This window comes from Sinocyclocheilus anshuiensis, unplaced genomic scaffold (genome assembly GCF_001515605.1).
Source record: "Sinocyclocheilus anshuiensis isolate Anshui unplaced genomic scaffold, SAMN03320099.WGS_v1.1 scaffold1155, whole genome shotgun sequence".
Taxonomy (NCBI): Eukaryota; Metazoa; Chordata; class Actinopteri; order Cypriniformes; family Cyprinidae; genus Sinocyclocheilus; species Sinocyclocheilus anshuiensis.
Window position 1 is genome coordinate 438,290 of NW_015542398.1, and position 20,070 is coordinate 458,359.

Here is a 20,070-nt window from a genome sequence, read left to right on the forward strand (position 1 = left end):
AAATACTGAAACTGAAATAAAAGTTTCAGTAAAAATAAAATTAAAGTTTTAATTAAAAACATTAAAAAATACAAAACCAAATAACAAATTCTTTAAACCCAATTTACTTTTTTAAACCAAAAATATTACAAGCAAAGCTTATAAAAAAAAAATGTAATCAATACTATCATAGTATATAAATACTACTGGATTTTCTTCTTTAGGAGCTTTTAGTATCTCTGGATTGTGTCATTTATTTTTTAATGGCAAGTCACCACAGTTTTATTGTAGTGACATTAACGAACATTAGTATTTGTACAGAAATTAAGGGTTGTTTTACTGAAGTGGACTTGTTGGGTTTTAATATGCACAAAAAACATCCTTTTCTTTTGTTTGTTGGCACAAACTGGCACACTTGCACAGAATGGTTTTGTAATGAGATCTGGGAGGAGAGTGGCAGCATGAGTGAGATAAATACTCTATAAAGAGCTATAAATAGAGTTTGAGACGCTCTGGTTTAAACATACTGTTAGGTGCCTCCAGGGAAAAGCCTGTCGTCCTGCTGAGACTACAGCGTGCAAGCTTCCAGATAACACTGAGAGAGCAGCAACGTTCCTGTGAAAAATTACTTTATCTTTACATGCAGTGTTAAGTGAGAAGAGAGATGTGTTGACTACAGACAGAGGTGAAGAACTGTATAAAAAAAAAAGACAGAAAGAAAATGCCTTTGATTAAACACCCTCTGTAAGATTGCTCGTTAAGCACTCTTTAATTAGACTAATGAATGAGGCGATAATTAAAGTTGCTCTCGCCTCAAGAGCTGAGACGCCTAACCCCCGTGCCACAACAGGAAGTCTCGTCACTCACACCTCCGGTTAGATTGGTGATTTTAAGTCATCTGAGAACTTTTTATCCAAAAAGTCACACGGGTGGCACATTTTAATATTAGAATGTTCAAGAATATTACTTTCATGGTGCTTCATAATTTTTTGGCCTAAGCATCATCATTCACACAGAGGATGTGTTCTTGCTTTCAGTCCTTACCGTTTTTTTTTTCTCTGTTGTTTTTCTATGCGCTCATGTGTCAGATATCTTTTGCTGTATTCAAAGTCTCACTTTTAAGCATGTCTTTCTGTTCTATTCTGTTGTGCTTGGTCTTACAGTTTTTGAATGCTGTAGAGAGTTGAGAGTGACAACCACATTTATTTGCGAGAGCGACTCTTAAATTATCAGTAATAGAACTCTCAAACTGTTTTTCACTTGCCAGACTCCGTTTCTTTCTCAGGTTGCGGTAATAGTGCTCTGAGCTATGATATGTACCAGGCTGGCTACACCTCCATCACTAATGTGGATTACTCCAGCGTTTGTGTGGAGAGTATGGCGGAGAGACACAAGGACTGCGCTCAGCTCAGCTGGCTGTGCATGGACGCCCGGCGACTGGCCTTCCCTGACAGTGTGTTTGATGTGGTTTTGGAGAAGGGAACTCTGGATGCCATGCTGGTGGAGGAGAGCGACCCATGGAAGGTCTCTGAGAATGCTGCCAGACTGCTGCACCAGGTCCTCTTGGAGGTGAGGAACGACACTGAGTTTAATATTTTGACTTTAAGTGTCGACTTTTAGCTGCCTAAAAAAAATGTCTGTATTTTTAGTAGATCTGTATTTAAGTAGAGCTGTACTTGCAAATAACCACCCAGGAATATTAACAAGATGGAACTTTGATGATTCTAAGCAGTAGATGTTTGGCAGCTCGTCAGGAGTCAGGAGAAGCTTTTCATGTATGCCGTATGAGTCAATTTTTACCTCTTGGGTGGAGATTAATTCTAAATTTGAAGAACTTCCACATCTGCCACATCCCTTAATGAAGATTGGAAGAAAATCACAGTACAGACGACGTGCTAAGAGCATCTGACTCATGTTTAGTCACATAAGGGGCCACAGATGTAAAGTGTTTTTCCATTTTATCCTTAAATGAGCAATTTGAACCTTGTGTTTTTAAACTCATAGAGGCTGAGTTGCTTTCATTCAATCCCAAAATGCACTACTGCAAGAATTATTCATCAGATGTCACAGTGAGGGCCACACAGCAAAGAAACCGTGTGTTTTTTTTTGCATGTTAAAGGCCTGCTAATAGATGTTTTGACTCTTAAAACTCCTAGGAAATATTTCTGTACAATCTAACCTTTCATCACAGCAGAAATCACAGAGCCATTTATATTTAATCTCTTTCTCTCATGTTAATAGTGTAACAGTCAGTTCAGTTTCCTCCCTTCATAGTTTATTCATCAGTATGTCAGAGCAGCACAGATTAGGTCTGCAGTGTGTGTGAGAGAGAGAGTGTGTGTTCTCGACATTTTCAGGATCGCATTAATGTCATTCACATTCCAGAGGCTTGATTTACATGATGATCACAACATTTCAAAATATACATCCAAAAATACATACATCTTGTGTTGTTTTTACACCTATCTAGCCTCAAGAAGGAAAGAGGGAGGTTATGAGCTAGAGAAAACAATCATACTGAGCACAGTTTTCTCCTTAGCAAAGCCTGTTAAGTTGTTTTATGCTTTCGGTTATGGAGAAACAAGGTCATCTCTGCCTCTGTTCTGGTGTAATTTGCAGCTTTAGGTATTAACTCAGTGCTGAGAGGATAGAGGAGTCCAGATGTTAGGGTAAATAAGGTAAATAAGTTACAGATTCTGTCAAATATCTTGTTAATCTGTTTTCACTCTCCAAACACTGATGTGTGTTTTAATGCCTCTGCACATTAAGCTGGGAAAGGAGAAAGTAAAAAAAAATACACACTTTATTCATAACGGTGTCATTATTAATGGGATAATACACCCAAATATGAAAATGGTCATCATTTACTCAAAAAAGACACAAAAGATGATATTTTTTTAACTTAAACTGTTAATGGTAGCCATTAACTTCCATTGTATTCTTTTCTATACTATGGATGTCATGGCTACCGTCAACTGTTTGACTACCAACAATCTTCAAAATATCTTCTTTTGTGTTCCACAGAAGAAAGAAACTCTTACAGTTTTGGAATAATGTGAGGGTGAGTAAATTATGACAGAGTTTTCATTTTTAGGTAAACTATCACCTTAACATATTTCTGATATTATATATATATATATATATATGTGTGTGTGTGTGTGTGTGGACTTTTTCTAGCTCTATTAAGGCTCTGATAACTCCACTTCAGGTTTGATGCACAAGATTAAAACACCTAAACTCTGAGCTGAGTCTTGCAGTTGTGTTATTGTCTAGCAACTATTAGTCATTGATCAAAGTTTCAAGTGTATTAAATCCGCTGACAGGTGAAGAATATCAAGTTTGATATCACCACTGTTAAAATGAGAATGTAAAAAGTAAATTGAGTCTTGCAGCAGGTAGATTTGTGAACTGGAGGTCTTCTGTGAGACTGTGAGTCTTGACACATGATAGTGAGTAGAACATGATGTTCAGTTTTTGTTTGTGCCTAGGGCTTTTTCATATTTTTTTCATATATATTTTTTTAAATTCAATTACATTTATATTCTTTAGGGTTAGGGCAAATATTAAATGGATTTTATATATATCAAGAGTTATTCTGCAGGTCTTAAAAAGTCTTGATTTGCACTTTTACAATTTAAGGACTTTAAAAGATCTTAAATTAGGGCAGAAAGTCTTAAATTCATGGAATTATATGTTGCATGCATTGCAATAAAAAAATTAAAAAAAATCTACCTCAGTATTTTTGTTTTCCAATTCAAATTTTCCAATACTTGAGATGCAAATGTAAGATTAAGTCTTGAAAAACTGAACAAAATTCAGTGAGTTTATGCTTAAAACAAAAAGTATATAATATCTGTCAATGGGAATGAAAACTAGTTATATACTAGTGTGTGTGTGTGTGTGTGTGTGTGTGTGTCAATGTTGCGGCGATATACATATATACAATAGTAATTTGTGGTTATGTGTTTATATATACAATAATAATTTGAAGTTGATATATTTGAAGAGCATTTAATGAATATTTGGTACTATGTCAATACTCCCCTCATGACATAGACACTCACATTCATAACACTCTGGCATATTAAAACACTCTTAAACACTCAAAAACATTAAACCATCACCATGCCCACTCTGTCTCTCTCTCACACACACATGTTAGGTGTGAGATTTATTTTTCAGCCTGACACGCTCCATGAATCACCCACATCCGTTTCCATAGAAACGCTGTCTGCACACACAGAGCTCCCTCCTCAAACACACACACACACTCTCACTCACACACACACACACACACACACACACACACACACACACACACACATGTTGTAGATTGCTTCAGTGAGTGTCACACTTGTCTGTGGTGAAGAAGTGAGAGCTTTGTCTGATATTGCGTGGATTCACTCTGCTGACCCTACAGAGTACAAACAAGTCTTCAGTCTGTCCTTCTCACACGTTTACCTAGCTGTCTGAATGAGGATTTACCATAGACATTTCTTTTTATAAGGTTAATTGTATTTTCTACAGACTAACCCACACCATAATATTTTGCAATTTTACCAACCATCAGTACTTCCAGGCTTTTTAGCAAAAGGCTTTTTACCAAAAGCCCCTATAGTACACAAGAGTTTGCTATATGGTTGTGTGTTTGTGTAAATTAAAGGAGTGTATAAAGTTGTCTAGTTACTGAAATCTAGTCTTGTATTTTCCTACATTTATCTACATAAAATATTGAAGCTTTGACAACATTAATTTTGAAATGTAATTTATAAAATGGCAATGTTTTTTTGTTATATGAATTTACATTTCCCACAACAGCATTGAGTACCAAGTGAAAATTCTAATTTAATATTATAATTTGTGTTTGCCATTTTTACATTAGTATTTAATTCAAACAATATTTTGATAATTATCAACACTACATTTTATTGATTGATTTCTGTATTGGCTGTATTTTGGTGGGTACAGAAATGTTTGCTTTGCCCTGATGAAAAGAATAGATTTGTAAATATTATATTTCAAATTTGACTTGCATTTTTTCAAATGAAAATTAATATTTATATTTATTATTTTAAGTATTTTTTTTTTATCCTACAAGTTTGTTCCCAAGTTATGGCTAAGTATCCACACGCATAGTCCTCAGGAAATTCTCTATTTATCACTTTAGAAAATTAATCTGGGCTCTGCACTAGAATAGAATAGAATACTTCCAATTAAGTAAAGATATCACAACTTTCTATTAAATGATAAACATTCAGTCAAATTTAATGTATCAGACACACACTATTAGTTTTACCTGTAATTTGCATACCCACACTCACAGGTCAGGAGTATTGAAGTTCAGTGCTGTCTTAAAGAAAATCTAAGACACATCCGACTGATCAAAAAAAAAAAAAAAAAGGTTGCTAATGGCTCAACCTTATGAAAGTGGTGAAGGATGCCCACACACACTCAGAGTCTCTTACTGTTCCTTTGTTCTTGTCTTTGGTCTTAGCTAATACTAAAGCTTCCTAATTACCATGCCTAGGGCCCGGTTACATAATACTTCAACAGAGAGAGAGGGAAGCAGCTGAGGAGGGTGGCTGCGGATTGGATGCTAAAATTGCACATCAACTCTCATTTTCTGTCTGGTCGTTTTCTTCATTTTCCCTCTCCTTTCTTTGCCCTCTGGCTCTTACACTCACTCGGAAAAGTAAACGAGAGAAAGAGTAGAGAGCGAGGATCGAGAGAATGAGCATCTTATCAGATTTCTTTGCTTTTTACTGAGGACTGTGGATGAAATAACAGGGTTGTCAATTGATTATACATTTTAATTATATATATTACATGATATGCTGATGCCAGTATTTGCAGAGAAAAAGTCCCATAATAGATTAAAAGAACAGATTTGAATTGAGAAAGATAATTCAAAGACATTATGGTAGTAAGTGAAAGCAGACATCAAAAAACATGGCTTTAAAGTAAAATGTATGCGTTTTACTTCAGTATCAATTAAATGTTGATTAACTGTTTTAATTGATCAAATATATACATTGTAGTTCAGTATTTGACTTCACACAGTCTGTATTTTCTGTTTTAATGGTCTCTTTCCTGATCATGTAAGTAAATACACGCTTTTATACAAAATCTAACGGTATGCTTTAAAAAAAAAAGATGAGCTTTTTATGCTGCTGTCCGTGTGGGTGAGCTCATTTATCTGTCAGCTCATCAAAGTGTTGATAGCTCCCTTGTTAGTATCAAACATACACAGCAGTGTTCTAACAAGAGCTGGAGTTATGTAATACTGCAGTCATGATTTCTTGGTCTCAGACAGTCAGAACTCTGCTCATATCAATCAGACACTGCGAAATGAAATTTGGGATGTGATGGTCTCAGTGTGTGGGATAGTCTGAAGTATGAGACACGTCCCCGCACCCTCACTCTCAGTGTTTACCGCACGCTCACCTAGTTAGTGAGGGTGCGGTAAACAGTGCATGTCATTTCAAAGTTGCCATCTAAGTGTCTGCATGTATTGGAACAGAGTTGTGCATCATGCAGAATTTAATTGAGAATTCATATTCGATTCTGGAATTTTTAATTGAATTTGATTTCAGGTTGCAAATAGGATGCAGATTTGTTAAAGTGCATTAAAATTCGAGGTCACATAACTTTGTTTGCAATGACAAATTGTGAATGATGACTTGACACAGCCTTGTTTGAAAGTTTTGAAAAAGTTTAAAAAGACCTAAAGTTTGAAAGTTCACAGGCATTACGGACTAACTGATGGATGGATGGATGATGGATGAATGAATAGATGAATTTGTAGATGTATGAATAGATGGATGTATAAATAGATGAATGCATGAACGAAGAGATTGATTGATTGATTGATTGATCAGTAAGTTATTTGGACCAGGTTGGAAGAAGACTTTTCCCATAATGCGTAAAATTCTTTGAATTGCAAATTCAAATTCCAGTTGAACTTCCTGTGGCCAATTCAATTCAAATTCACAAGCATGAGTTAAAAGTGAGCCAGTTTATTGATTCTGAATTTGGCCAACATAATCCAAAAATCAAATCTGTGATGTGATGGCACACCACCGTATTAGTTATCTTATTAAAACGTATACATTTCTCCTCATTTGGCAAAACTGACATCTAACGTCATTAATTACAGAATGAGATCAAGTTATTCGCCATTTTATAAACATTTAATTAATGCATTTCAAATGTATTTCCAGCAGTTTTTCTTGTTAATTCTCTCTTACGTATTCACAGAAATAGTTCAGGGACAGAGCAATTATGTTACTGCCCCTGTGTCCCAGACTACTCTTGTTTGTGGTTTGTTCTGTGTGTGTTTTCATGTGTGAATGCATACGAGTGTCTGTGTGTCTGTGAGAGAGAGTTGCAGCTGAGGATTTGGAGAGATGATTTTGGGACCTGTGTATTTTGTCTTATTAAAGATTTAAGTGCTCTGCTGACTGCCTGCAGGCTTTACATAAACACTGACCTGACTGGCAGAGAACTGCTGTCACATACAGATTAAAATTTCATCATCTGACACCAACACCCTGGCAGAAAACGTGAATAGTTGCTGTATACATACAGCTTGAAATGAATTTCTTCATCTGAAGGCATCTGTTCCTGTCACCCAATAAGTCTTGAGAAAATTCCAGAAACTTCCCCACAGCAACCAACGCACATCAAACTCTTCCTGGCCCTGAAGATAGTGCAGGGAAACCTTGAAGGCAGACAGATGCTCAAGACATCATGAAGATCCTGTATCTTTGTACAGGAATGTTAAAGGGGTCATATTTTACAATTTTGTTGCCTTTCATTTTTCACTTGTCCATTTTCTACCATTTTTAATACTGTGCCTTTAAGATAGACCGATAGAACAATAGACCGAACAATAGATATATGGATGGACAGACAGACAGAATGATAGATGGAAGGATGGATGGATGCATGAATGGATGGTTGGACAGGCAGAATGATAAAATGACAGATGGATGGATGGATAGACAGCCAGTGAGAACGACTGAAGGACAGAAGGATGGATAGATAGACAGAACAATAGAACAACAGATAGATGGATGGAGGGGTGGATGGGGTAGAAAGAGAGAATGATAGAACAATGGATGGATGGATGGATGGATGGATGGATGGATAGATAGAACAATAGATGGATGTATGGATAGACAGATAGACAAAATGACAGAACAAGACATGGATGGGTGGTTGGATGGATGATGAATCGATAGACAAAGAATGATGGAACGATGGATGGATGGATGAATGGAGAGACAGAATGATAGAATGACGGACGGATGGATTGATATACAGACAGAACAATAGAATGATAAACAAATAGAAAAAACACTTTGTGCTTAACTCAAACCACTTTTTTTCAATTGTTAATAATTCTCTTAATATTTTTTCCCCAATTATGCACAATTATATGGTTAGTTGCATTGTATTTTCTGCAGTCGCATTTTTTTGGGGGTTCTCTGACCCTCCAGTTGAAAATAATTGCGTTAGATTTTGTCTGCATTTTACATTGAACTCAAAAGAATGATATGACTCCTTTAAATGGTGTCCTTCCAATGCATTTCAGTGTAGAGGTAGAAATTAAGAAGGATATTTTACAGACAGATTGAAAAAATAAAAGAAGAGAGCAGATGGAGAAAATGCAAAATGGAGGCATTATTATAGGCCAAGTAAAGAAAATGAAAGCTATTTGGTGTAGTGGAAAAGAGAGGCATATGGACGGTAGGACAGAGAAACACTATTTCTGTTTGTGTGTGTGTGTGTGTGTGTGTGTGTGCCTGAGGCAGATTAGACAAGCTGTGTTTCTCTCCTCATACATTCACCTCTCATTCCAAACGCAGATGGATGACAGTATGTCCACTCGGTCCCTCACACAAGCACACATATATAGTATGTAAACAAATATCTGCATTTGAAGTGTGATGTTATTGTTTCCAGTGGTTGATCAGAGATGTGAGATGCAATGCACCACTTATGGTGTGTGTGTGTGTCCAGACCTTCAGATCTACTCCCTGAGGAAAATGTTTATTGCTCAGAGATTGCTCTTTCATAGCTAATAGTTCAGGAATGTTTTTAGTTGTTACTTTAGATATGAGCTCAGATAATTTTCCTCAAAAACAAACAAAACCCCATTTTCCATTCTACTGCACTGCTTTTCCATTGTTTTTCTGTGTAAACGTTCTAGATGGAAATGTTTAACCGTCATATGGCATTATAAAGACACAGTGCTCAAATTAAAAGTATTTCATCTTTTCATAAACTCATTTCTAGACAATGCATCTTGGGATTTTATATTAAAAAATGCATTATGTGTGAATGGCCCCTTGGAGTATAGAGCTGTACAATTCATGTAGATAATTTGGCCTTTTCAAATTTGGAAGCATTTGATGAGAAATTATTAAATTCATAATGAAATCTCTTTTGATTGCAGATATCAGTATATGAGCAAATCTGAACACAGTTTGAGACAATCAGCACAGCTGACATTTAATATTTTTAATTAGCTGTACTCAGTAGGATTTGCTTCATGAACCAGATTATATTCTGGTCTTTGAGTGGCGACCTAGTATGTTAGGTGACCAAAATGATCATAATTATGTTTGCATGTTCTTGGCAGCTAATAATTCACTGCACAAAACATTGTGCATATTTTTCATTGTTGCATGTGAATCTGTATTTAATGTAGTCTGGGATTCATTTTACTTTACTTTTTTTAAAGTTTTGTTCATAGTTTTTAAGGATGAGGGCTTGCAACCTCTCCATGGCTAAACCAAATTGATAACCATATGGTTCTCTATTTGCACCAGATATTGTAGAGTTTGTTTGGACACACCGCTGTTGACGTCAACAGCAGATGAGGCAATGTTTTCTCCTCCTTTTCAAAGTTGATGTGGATATACAGGTGCATCTCAATAAATTAGAATGTCGTGGAAAAGTTCATTTATTTCAGTAATTCAACTCTATTTTGATCATTGTACATGTATGGAATTAAAAAAAACATGCTATGTTTTTGATATGAAACATTTAAAGGAAAAAACATATTTGAATCAGAAGTCAGTTTAGCCATATTTCAAAATCATCTGATCACTGTACCAGCACCAAGTGCTAAAATCCTCCCTCTTCATGAATAACAACACTTCATTTGTTAAGAGATGAAACTGGCTAGATCTTAGGCATTATTCAGACCCGAGGACAAATTTAACAGCGTGAGTGTGTGTGTACACATTTAAAGAAGAATCCAGGCCTGAAAACAAAGTCTGCTTTGAGTTCTTAGCTCATAGAAGGTGCATTTGACCATGGCATCTTAGCTTCAGCAGTTCAGTAACGTTTCACTTCAGTCCTAGAATGAGCTTGAGACTAATTTTAGATGGTGCATTTGGTTGAGGACTTCAAGGCCAAACACAACTAGGCAAAGTCAAATGGAGGAATATGTTAATGTGATCCACTGTACTCAGTGATATAGTGATCCACTGAAAATTCAGCATCTGGAAGGTGTTGAAATATATAATCGATCAATCAGTGTTTCAACCACTGTAAGAAATCAGTAGCTTTTAAATGATGTCAGTTCACATTACATTTACCGTAGGATTATTTACCTTAAGCTATTCAGTGTCCATGGCTTGTTAGTTAGCTAGAAAAGTAACTTTAGAGAACCACATTTTTTCTAAATGCACTGTATATTACATATTATATATTTTTCATTATTGAATGTATGCGTGAATTCATCAATTGCAAGTTTTTATTACATTATATACTGTATATTAAATATCTCACCATGTCTCACACTGCTCACATTTGTCATATCTGCAGTCACAAATTGCATTGTGATCTCACATATTTCTCATTTTCTTCCAAGACCAATTATCTGGGCTATGCTAGTCACATTAACTTATTACTGAAAGTCAATGCTTTTCTCATTTGTTTCTCATTTAAAAGGACCCCCTTAAACATATGAAACAAAGTTTATATTTAAATATAACTGAGAAATCCATTAGGTTCATGAGCTATGAAAGAGCAACTTTTGCGCCACAAAGCAAATCAATTTCCCTCTGGGTTTTGTTTAGCACATCTTCTCTGTACAAACACTTCACCTTCCTAAAAGTCAAGTATGTGCAAATCAGCATGTGCATTAACAACCGTTTAACTCATACACACTCATCTGCACACGCCTTTTCTCTATTTCCGGGCTAGTTTGATGGTCATTGCAGATCCTCGTGTTTTGATTGCCGATTAGCCCGTAAGATGGCTCAAGTGCTCATTATATTTCTAGATAACACACACACAGACACACACACATTCTCATTTATCTCATCACTCTGATTTCCTCTTTTGTCCCCTCTGTCTCTCTCCATCTTCTCTGTCCCTCCTCTTTCTTTTCCTACTCAGGTTTTCTTTTTTTCAGGGCATTACTGCTTTAATCCTTCATTCAGGATTTATCTCCACTCATGAAAGGACAAAATCACTCGTTTCTTTTCTCTTATCTTTCCTCCTCTCATCCCTTCAGCACCTGGTTAAGAAGAATTACTTGGCATGTCAGCTCATTTTTTCCTGTTCATTGTACTTTTCCTTTGTGTGTGATAAGAAATAACTAGCACACATAGACTGGATTTGCTTTCCAATAATCAAATGTTTCCTATAATGAATATGAGTCTAAAATCACAAGAATTCTTATGAATTAATATTTAATTATTTTGATGTTAGATTACAGATTACAGCTTTGAACCTTAAGTAATTTTTCAATTTCGACATATTATTGACATTGTGGGCTTTGATGTATACCATAGTACTGTATTAATAACATATTCATACACTATGGCATTTAAACATTACAGGTTGATTTAAAGAATATAAAGGCATTACCACTGTTTTTAAGTATTATGTTTTTCTGGCACACTGAAAAAAAAAATGGTATAGAAGTCATTTTCACTCAGAAACTGCTAGTAAATTTCACAAATACAAACAAACAGCAAGTAACAAATTGGATTAAAAATGAAATTTTGAAGTAGAAAAGCTGAAATGGTATTTTCTTGTAAAACATACTCAGATAATCTTATCTACAGATACAAAAAATATATATTTTTACAGTGTCATGCCATGGAACGTTTAAGTAAGACAGGGTATCTGTTGGATAGTTACTGATTAATGTATGGGTTTTGTTCTAATGGAAATAGTTTTAATGAATTAAAAGTCTATTAGCATCTCTAAATGTCTCAACATGTGAGATATACACATGGGTTTGTGTCTGTGGCCATTTATCTTGTCAAATTTGTTAGTAGAGGTCGTGTGGATTGTTTTAGCTGGTATGGAGTGTTAGTGGATGTTTGTTTACATGTATGTATGTGTGTGTGTGTGTGTGTGTGTGTGTGTGTGTGTGTGTATGCAACCCTCTCCCACACACTGCAGCCCAAATCACAGAGACAGAACCTCTCGCATCCCGACTCACTGTTACCACGGAGACGAGAGGCTAGTATCGACTGCAGAGCAAGTTGCTATGGAAACACTGATGCCTACTGGGAGGGGGCAACCATTAATTAGAGCCAACGAGAGACAGATAGACAGGACGAGAGACAGAGAGAAGACGCTGGGCACAGTGTGTACAGTCAGAGCAGGTTCTGTCCAGTTTTCAGGGAGGCGCTGCCTCACGTTCTGCACGAATGGATTATAGCAGCATCTCTCTTGCTCTCTTACAGCTCTTTCAATGCAATTCCAACTGTAGGGCCATTATTTTTTAGTTTATACTCTTCATTGTTCTTTATTTATTGCTACTGGAATACATTTTTTATGGTCCCCCATACAAAAAATACCATGGTATTAACATATACTACTGTTCAAAAGTTTTGTGTCATATATATATATATATATATATATATGTGTGTGTGTGTGTGTGTGTGTGTGTGTGTGTGTGTGTGTATGTATGGCCATATTACATTGATCATTAATATTGTTACGATTTCTATTTCAAATGAAGGCTTTGAACTTTCTATTCATCAAAAAATCCTGAAAAAATGTATTACTTTTTTTTTTCACAAAAATATTAATCAGCACAACTGTTATCAGCATTGATAATAATTAGAAATGTTTCTTGACCAAATCAGCATATTAGAATGATTCCTGAAGGATCATGTGACACTGAAGACTGGAGTAATGATGCTGAAAATTCAGCTTTGCCATCGCAGGAATAATTTATAATATTTATAATAATTTTAAAATATGTTAAAATAGAAAATATATTGTATTAAATATAATAAAAATATATAATATTTCACAATATTACTATTTTTACTGTATTTTATCCAAATAAATGCAGTCTTGGTGAGCAAAAGACACTTCTTTCAAAACATTTCCTATACGTATATATTACCATGTTGTTAGAAATAATTTCATGGTAATATCATGGTTTTTAGAAACTTTTGATAGTAATATCATGTTATGAATTTTTAAAAATGGTATCACTATGGTAGTCTAGGGTGTACCATGGAGTAAAAACCGTGGTACATTCAATTCTGTACTATGGTGTATTTTAATGTACCTTAGTGTTGCCATATGTACCATGGTACTGCCACAGTACTTTTTTGGTTGAGTTTTTTTGTTGGTAATGTAAATAACCATGGTGCTAGAATTTCAGTTTGATGAGATACATCAAAGTACCACGGTACCGTATCCAGAGAAGAAAATAATAATACAATAATAGTGCATGTGTGTCTGTGTGGCATCAATAATCTTGTAGGGCAATATCAGGGGCCTGTACCATGAAGCTGGATTAGCTGGCTAGCCAGATAAGTTTCAGTTTAGTTTGCACCAATCCTGGGTTTTAGGTACCATGAAAGTGGCTTGGCTTTTAGCGGTGTTCATTGCCATGGTAATTTACACTCCACGGCTAACCTGCTCTGGGGCAGGTTACGTTCTGAGTTAGAGATCTCAAACTGAAATTGGACCAATCAGATGTGAGAAGTGACACATGTCTGACAGAAAAAAGTCACTCCCCCAGTTTATCTTGCTCCAAATTAAAGGTCACTATAGTACAAAAAAAAATTGTCTGGCTTTAATGATAATTACTTAGACTTATTTTATATGATTTATATTATTATTAATCCATTACACACAAGCAATTTTAGTTTAACAGTTATTATAAATCATTTATTTTAAATGAATGTTAATATATACAGATCATATGTAATATAAATAAGCTGTAGAATCAATAGATAACGCTTTTTAAAAATGACTACGTGACCTTATATGTTCGAGTCTCTATTGCTGTATATTTCCAACTATATAAACTAACTTAAGTTTCACTTGTGACTGAGCAAGATAATTTCTTTTATTTGTCCTCTTTCATGAACAAGTACTTTTTTCATTGTAAATGCATTTCAATTCATCATATTCTTCAATCTCTTAACCTTTAGCAAAACCTTTAACCAAGGCTCGTGATTGGCTGTTCGCCAGTGATGTCACACATTCATGTGCACGCGCTCCACAAACTCAGGATCAAAGCCTGAGTTGACAAAGAAAGTTGCTGATCAGCATCATGGTACCACCAAAGCCGGATTGGAGTGGTTTGGTTTTGTCAACTCGAAACTAATCCTGTAACTCTGAATTTGTTCATCTACCATCATGGTACAGGCCCCAGGTCTGTGTGTGTAATCTGCCAAATGGAAGTGGTTTTAAGTATGATGTCATCATTGTTGTTGTGATTACAGTTGCCCCTTCAGTGATGTCAAGCCTCTCCAGCCAATCAGAACATACCAGCTTAAGTCCATATGAAGAAAACAAAGCAGGCTTGCGTCAAATTATTAGACAAATACTAATTTATGACAGCGGTTAGGATTACAGTGAGGGTTCCAGAGAGACGTGAGTGTGTGTATTTAGTGCAGTAATTTGGTAGTTCATTGAGGTTTTCTGATGCGATCATTAGTTTTAATGGGCTGTTTGTGTAAACATTGTGAGTCAAAGCCGAATATTAGCACACAGATGAACTTTCCTGATATTGCATCAGCAGCAGCAGCACTGCAGCAGCACTAGAGTTGGCGGTGAGTTTCATACAGCGAAAGAAACCGAGAAAGAAGTGTTTCTCTGTTCAGTCATGATGTCTAATAGGGTTTTAGGACTACAGACTCTGCCCACTGAAGCTGAGAATGAAGGCATCGGCAGTAAACTTAGTCATGAAGGATGTGTGTGTGTTTTTCCAAGTGCTCATCAAATTTTGTAGATAAGTGTCATCAAAATAGTTGCTTGGTCTCTCTTTTCTCTCTGCATAGGGAGTTGCTGAGTATGCAGAGTAGATTAGATTTGAATGCTAAGCAGAAAAGTATGATGATGAAAGAGTGAAAGTGTTGAAAACATGAAGCTATTTATTAACGCATCATATCAATTCATCCTATATAGACAGATTGTTATAAAGTGTCATGTTTGTCCTTCAGTCTCTAGGAGGTCGACCTGGAGAAAGTTCATTAGCATTCCTGTTCATTTCAATGGAAGTTGCTCAGCACTCTGCACACAGTTGACACAGTAGTTTTTGAGCCAATCGCTGAGCTGTAAATGTCATGTGACTACTCTGGAGCTGTTGGGAAATGATGTCATAAGAACATGCACAGTCCCAAAACCTTCATCAGCAACTATCCTGAGCTGTGACATTATTGGCAGCAGACAGGGAAAAATGTTCATGTTTATTTCACAGGGCGCTGGTGAAGTATCTGCTACACTAGTAAATATATGAATATAAAATGATTATAGTTGTTCCTATAACAGCAGTGCCTTTTTCTGATTGGCTCATTCACACTTCCTGGGTTAGATTTTATATATATATATATATATATATATATGTGTGTGTGTGTGTATATATATATATATATATATATATATATATATATAAAATGCTTTTAATGCTTTTTTTGTCATTTTATTACTTTTTGTTGTTATTTTATTTTTTAATTCAGTTTTAGTAATTTTCCTACTTAGGCTTAAACTGATTTTATTGTCAGTTTTTAATCTTTTTTTTTTCAGTGTTCAAATGTTTTAATCTGTCCCTATTTTGTTTTATTTATTTATTTTTGTGTTGTTTTTGTTGTTTTTATTTTATTGTGTTGCATTGTTTTTTGTTTTGTTATTTTACTCTAGTTATTTTTGCACTTATGTTTGTTGCCACTAGTGTTGCAGATATTCTTTTAAACATTTCTGTAGATTTTTCACAGTGTACCTGCAGCTTTCCCATATGGCACTCTGTGTTTGTGTGTGAGTGTGTGTCAAGGTGCACAACCTCACACTTGAGACATGTGTCTAACATTAAAACTGATTTGACAACCTCCCTACCAAACCACACCCGTCCACTGCTGGGGCCATTACTCCGAGTTGTTGAGTGGAATATTAAAAAAAAAACATTTACTGCACTGTCCTCCCTCACAAACACAAATACAGAGATAGCTCACTAATCTCTGTTCCACATGCTAACAACCTTAGCCAGCGACAGTCACCTATATTATTGTGGAAAAATATCTGATCTGTCTCTCACATAACACACACACATTCAACTATCTCCTCATCAGAATCATGCTGACAGAGTGTATTGTAGTTTAGAGACTGCTGAGTGTGGAGTAGAAACTGATTTTCTGGAGTTTTCCATCTCATTAAAGGCCTGGCCAAGGTCACCATCCTCTCCTGCTCTCTGTCTCTCTCTCTCACTCTCTTGTTCTTTCTCTCAGGGGAAAGCTGAGCTGCATGCTGAGTGAGTTGTGTGTATTTGCTTGCTAATAAGAGTGTGTACGTTTTCTCTGTAGACTTGCAAATGATGCAGCGGAAAAAAACCCTTCCATGCTGTGTCTGAGATGGGAGCTTTAACTTTCCACGTTCAGGCGGGGCCGTTCTGAGACCCAGCTGACTGCGCATGGGGCTGAACCAGTCGTTCATGACCTCTGCTCATTCACCTTGGCTGTTCTCATGGCGATGGGTAGCCTGCGGGATGCAGGTGAATGGGAGGAAGCCTGACAAGCATCGCTAGTGCTCTGATCGATGAGAGAGAACAGGAGTAAGCCTAAGATTGTGTGTTTAAAAGAGGCTCCTGTGGGATTTTGAACCTACACACTCTCATGGAGAAAAATAAGGAAAACACACAAGTGTACATGGGTAGTTGACACATAAAATGTTGCTGTGAACTTTTTTTCCATCAGCATCAAGATTTAGGTTAATATATACACGTTAAAAGTTTTGGGGTCAGTAATATTTTAAAATATTTTTGAAAGAAGTCAGTTATGCTTACCAAGGCTGCATTTATTTATCAAAAATATGAAAGGTAACATTATTTAAAATCACTGCTTTATATTTAAATGTATTTTAAAATGTAATTTATTCCTGTGATGCAAAGCTGAATTTTCAGCATCATTACTCCAGTCTTCAGTATCACATGATCCTTCAGATATCATTCAAATATGCTGATTTAATGATCAAGAAACCTTTCTTATTATTATCAATGTTGAAAACAGTTGTGCTGCTTAATATTGTTGTGCAAGCTGAGATTTTTCAGGACTCTTTAAAAATACATAGTAAAAATGTTTTTTTTAATTGAACAAATATCCCTTGTATCACTTTAAATGTATTTACTGTCACTTTTGATTAAATTAATGTCCTTGCTGAATAAAAAAAATTATTTATTAAAAAAAAAATCTTACTGAACCCAAAACTTTTGTAGAGTAGTTTATGTAATTTATAAGGGCAAGTGTATATCTTGGATCCTGTAGGTTATCAAATTTTTTTTTCCAGCTCTTTTTTCAACATTTTGACTTGAATTAAAATTCCAATTTATTTAATTATTATTATTATGATCATTTTTTTACATTTGGTACAAATATTTCTCACCAAGTCTTTCAATGAATATGGGGTAATAAAAGCTTAATATAATTTGTAAAATAATTAGAAAAAATGGTTTTCAATTCAACATAGAAATTTCCAAAAGGATTTAATGTCAGAAGTGTTTAATCCAGCCTCACTTCAACTTTTATTTATTTTTTTATTTCTGGAAGAAAATATCAAGTGTTTTTAAACACTTGATATTGGGGGGCAGATGTATCTGTATTATTTTCTAGTTATATAATATTTAGTGTACGAAGAGCTGCACTTTTGTGGGCTCCTGGAGTTTCTTTCAAGTCATTTCAGATCTTATTGATTTTTCAAAAAGGTATTTTTTTTTATAAATCTGTAAATCACTTTCTAAAAGTGTTGTGTATAACTGTGTTTATTTTGACATGTACCATGTTAATACCATGGTATTTTTTGAGTACCATGTAAAATATATAATGGTATACCATTGCAAAAAGTATTGTGGTGGTACCATGACACAATGTTGGTATCAGAAAGAAGCACTTTGATATATACCATGGTATATAAATAGTACTCCAAGGTACTTGCACAATATAAAAGAATAGCAGCACTATAATTAATGGTGTAAAAAAACATGGTAGTACCATGACACAGTTTAGTACTTTTTTATAAGTTTAATCAATAAGTATTACTTTATGGATTGTTTAGTCTTGCGCATGAAAAAAAGTTTCGGTTACACTTTATTTTACTGTGTTCTATTTTAATATTTTTTTTTAAATATAATTTATTCCTGTGAATTTTCAGCATAATTACTACAGTCTTTAGTGTCACATGATGTTTCATAAATCATTATTCTGATTTGTTGCACAAAAAAACATTTATTAATTATTATTATCAGTTGAAAAAATGCTGCTTAAAATTTTTGTTAAAGTTGTGATACTTTTTTCTGTATTTTTTGATGAATGCAGTAGTAAGTTCAAAAGAGCAGTATTTATTTGAAATAAAAATAACATCATAAATGTTTTTACTGTCACTTTTGAGGAATTGAATGCATTCCTGCTGAATGAAAATATTAGTTTCTGACCCCAAACTTTTGAACGTTAGTGCTTCTTAGTATTAGCATCTGTTACCAATTACAGTACCATGGTAGTTTGTTTATTTAAGGGGATACAAACAATAAAATAGTCCAAAAAAAATACCATAGAGACCAGAATACCATAGAGACTCAGACTAGTAGTAAGTATTGATAGTAAGCAAGCACCTTGCAATTACCCAAAACCCCTTTGCAACCATGTAGCAACTTTCAAAAAAACACCCACAACACCCTATATTGTGCAAGAGTTTTGCATGGCCAAGCATACTTTTTCAAAAATTATATTGCTCTTAATAGATTTTTATATCACAATTCTGAGGGTATGATGTAGTTAATCCCACAAGAAAGTGTTGTGCGGCCCTCCACGCTATTCACAGAAGAGGAAGCGTTATGCAGATAACTGTTTGTTCTGACATTTCATGCGATGGGATCTTTAGAAACAGGCCCGACTTGATTATCTTATTAAAATCCTGTCTGATTTGCCCCAGTCACCTGTGCTAGTGTTTGTGCCTCCCCGCATGGCTTTTGAGCAAGAGGTGTTTCCATAGCAACAGGTTTCTATAGAAACTGGATCACAGTGGTTGCTGGAGGGCGAGCATGACTCATCCTGCTGAGGGGGGTTTAGCAGAGCCTTAGTGCCAAAAGCTACCAAAGTTTACTCTGATATACTTCTAGTAGCTGTGACTGTGTTGCAGTCACTTTAGACAAAAATACCATGGTATTACCATTAAAATACAGCATAAATGTGATGGTGATGATACAGTGATGGTATCAGTTACTGAAATTCATGAACCATGTGTTTCTGGACATGCAATGTAGCACTACGCTATTTATCTTGGTACCATGGTGCTTTTTTTATAAGGTTTTACAGTTGTTTTCATTTATAGCAGACGTGTGGTTTGTTTTAGAGTTTCTCTGTGTTGGGGATTGTTATATGAAATGATGTCCTACTAATTAAATCTGAGAACAGTGAAGGTTTCCTAAATTAGCCTTGTGTTTTCTCACTGCATCTGCTAAGCTTCAGTCAGGTTTTGTTAGGAAAAAAGCAAAAGAAAGAAAAAAAATGACTGACTTGCTTTCAGCTTTTTTAGCTTTTCAGCTAAAAAACAGCTGAGTATTTTATGTGTGTGTGTTTGTGTGTGTGTGTGATTGTGTGTGTGTGT

At 35.2% G+C, this 20,070-nt stretch overlaps 1 protein-coding gene across 1 annotated transcript in view; it reads left to right on the forward strand.

Annotated features, from left to right (window-relative positions):
- Positions 1–20,070, forward strand: part of LOC107692863 (methyltransferase-like protein 13) — a 61,350-nt gene that overhangs the window by 19,832 nt on the left and 21,448 nt on the right. The window contains 1 exon segment of the mRNA XM_074187027.1: positions 1,265–1,548. Coding sequence (XP_074043128.1) covers positions 1,265–1,548 — 284 coding nt within the window.